The 2,554-nt window shown below is 54.0% G+C and overlaps 1 protein-coding gene across 1 annotated transcript in view; it reads left to right on the top strand.

Annotated features, from left to right (window-relative positions):
• The window catches only part of FERMT2 (fermitin family member 2), a gene marked incomplete at both ends in the record, with an annotated part of 15,560 nt that extends 13,188 nt beyond the window's left edge, over positions 1–2,372 (top strand). The window contains 2 exons of the mRNA XM_010134664.1: positions 19–237; positions 2,352–2,372. Coding sequence (XP_010132966.1) covers positions 19–237; positions 2,352–2,372 — 240 coding nt within the window. The remainder of the gene's footprint in view (positions 1–18; positions 238–2,351) is intronic.
• Between the last annotated feature and the right edge of the window lie 182 nt (positions 2,373–2,554).

Genomic DNA, 2,554 nt, shown 5'->3' with positions numbered 1-2,554 from the left:
GTTTTTCGGTGGCGGGAGACGCAGTACGCCAGCTGGATGCCCGCCTGCCGCCTGGCCTCCAAGGGCAAGACGATGGCCGACAGCTCCTACGGCATGGAAGTACAGAACATCCTCTCCTTCCTGAAAATGCAGCATTTGAACCCAGACCCGCAGCTGATCCCGGAACAAATCAACACCGACATTAATCCCGAGTGTCTGGTTTCTCCTCGCTACCTGAAGAAATACAAGAACAAGCAGGTAGGTGCTCGGCCACTCTCCTGGGGCAGTGGCGGCGGCAGCAGCGGTGTGGAACCGGGCTGACCGTGCACGGTCACTTAACACCACGTGTGTGGGATGTTGTCACTTAACTGGATGCACGCGGTTACTAAACTGAGATGCCGACTGAAACACGTGGTTTCGATCCAGCACCCGGGGATGGCACCCCCCGCCCCTCACGACGCCGTCTGTGCTGCCGCGGTGCACGCACACGGCCTCGCCGGCGGGGAACCGTGTGGTTAAACACCTTGAGAATCCATTTACAGTTCAATATGTTTGGGGAGTGGTTTTTTTGCCCCTGCCCATACCGAGCGAATGTAGCAGCGATGAGATAAATCGGTCCCCAGTGCTGGGTTTTAACCCTTTCCCTTGCACAGAGTCTGTGCAGAAACCCTCAGGATCAGCAGAGCTGCAGTTGCTCGCAGCGCTTCGCCCAGACTTGGCTGTAACGCCGTTTGCCTGTTTCCTCTCTTCTGCTTTTCCACTGCTTCGTTTTGAGTCGCTGTGGCTCGCGCTTGAACTCCGCCGCTGCATTCGATCCCTGCACGACAGGGCTGAGCTGTTCCGCGCTGGAAATCAATGCTTGACCTTCTGAAAAGGCATTCTAAGTCAGGAAGCGGCTCAAATAAGTAAAGCGTTTGCTCCGTGGCCTTTCGGTGACTTAACCGCTCAGCTGGAGCTTCGCAGCCCCTGCTCCTCGGGCTGGCTGCGGCTGCGTTACGATGTCTCCAAACCCAGAAGAAGGCTGCAAGTCAGAGGAGCAGGAAAAATATAACTTTTTATTGGCACAGCACGATGATTTCCTGGCAGTGGAGTTATATTTTATATAGCCCTTATTATTCTTCTTGAATAAGCCTTTATATCCACTTGGATGGAGGAGAGGCTGTGTAAATATACCTCTTTAACATATGCAATACCTTCTAGGCTTGAACTCGGTAAACTGGAGACACCTGGAAAAATATTGGTTCGTAGAACTTGCTTACCGTGCAGGTACCTTTGGTAGAAAAATAACCTCCATCCAGCCGTGGGGACAGGCATGAGCCCTCGTCCTGCCCCAAGCCAGGCCGGTGGCCACGGTGCAAACACCGGGTCTCCTGTAGACATCGGCCAAAGAGCAGGTTTAGGGTTTTCCTTCATGGCCAGAGGCAGAGCTTGCAGCAGTGGAGGATGAGGAGGGATGGAGGCTGCAGGAAGGCCAGGAATTCAGCCACGAGGATCCCTCTGCAGCCCAGCATGAAGGGAGGAGGAGGAGGAGGTCATGCAGCCCACCAATGCTGCCCGAACTGGCGGTGGGCCTTGCTGGAGGGTTTGTAGAGACGCGATCCCTCTGCATCCCAGCATGAAGGGAGGAGGAGGAGGAGGTCATGCAGCCCACCAATGCTGCCCGAACTGGCGGTGGGCCTTGCTGGAGGGTTTGTAGAGACGCTTGGTCCCACACTGGCCCCACACCCTCTCGGGTGATGTTTGTCTCCACGTGCCCTTGCAACAGCGTAGGGTTGGCAGGTGGGGTTTGGGGAGAACCAAATCCTAAATGCAAAAAAACCCCCCAGTCAACCCCAGCTAAGCGTGTTCACGGCTCTGGGATGCTTTGCTGGTGTTCAGTGTCAGAGCAGCGTCCACCCAGGTGGCAGCCCAGCAGCATCCCCGTCACTTCTCTGCCTGTCTCAAATAAAAGGAGCTGCTGAGCATCCTGTTGTGGGCTCGAGTTCAGGCAGGGGCGTGGGGAGGAGCGTGAGGACGCAAATTCCCCTCGGAGCTGCCAGCTTCACCCTCCCTCCCACCCACCAGCAGCACCAAAGCCATCTCAGGACCAAAACCATCTGCACCAGGTGCCGGTCAGTGGGACCGCACGGGGCTCAGGCAGGGCCGGCACGAGGGGTGAATCTCTGCTCGCTTGTCCCTTCTCCGTCGTTACATCCACTTTGGCTGCTTTTCCGCCTGAGAAATGGTGCATGTGTTTTTTTGCTTGAACTTTGGTTTGCAGTTTATTTACACTTTTTCTTTGCTTTGTTGCCATATTTCTGATTGCTTTTTTTTTTGTTCTTTCTGCCTCCTTTTCTTATTTTTTTTATTTTTTTTCGCCTTGCCATCTACAGCCAGGCTATGTAAGAGACTTGGTAAGTGACAGCAACAATAAAACTAAGATAAATGTAAGATAAAACCTAAAGTAGTCTAGAACCCCTTTGGTTTGGAGAGCAGCAATGGAAAGACTAACAAAACCCACACCTCCCACCCCCACCCTGGAGGAGCTCGGGCCCTCCTTGGTTTTTTATAATGGTCCCCAGTGATTTATGCTGTG

Source organism: Buceros rhinoceros, unplaced genomic scaffold, assembly GCF_000710305.1.
Source record: "Buceros rhinoceros silvestris isolate BGI_N320 unplaced genomic scaffold, ASM71030v1 scaffold18364, whole genome shotgun sequence".
In the NCBI taxonomy this organism is placed as follows: domain Eukaryota; kingdom Metazoa; phylum Chordata; class Aves; order Bucerotiformes; family Bucerotidae; genus Buceros; species Buceros rhinoceros.
The sequence above is the reverse complement of the archived record's forward strand: the minus strand, read 5'-3'. Positions and strand labels throughout refer to the sequence as shown.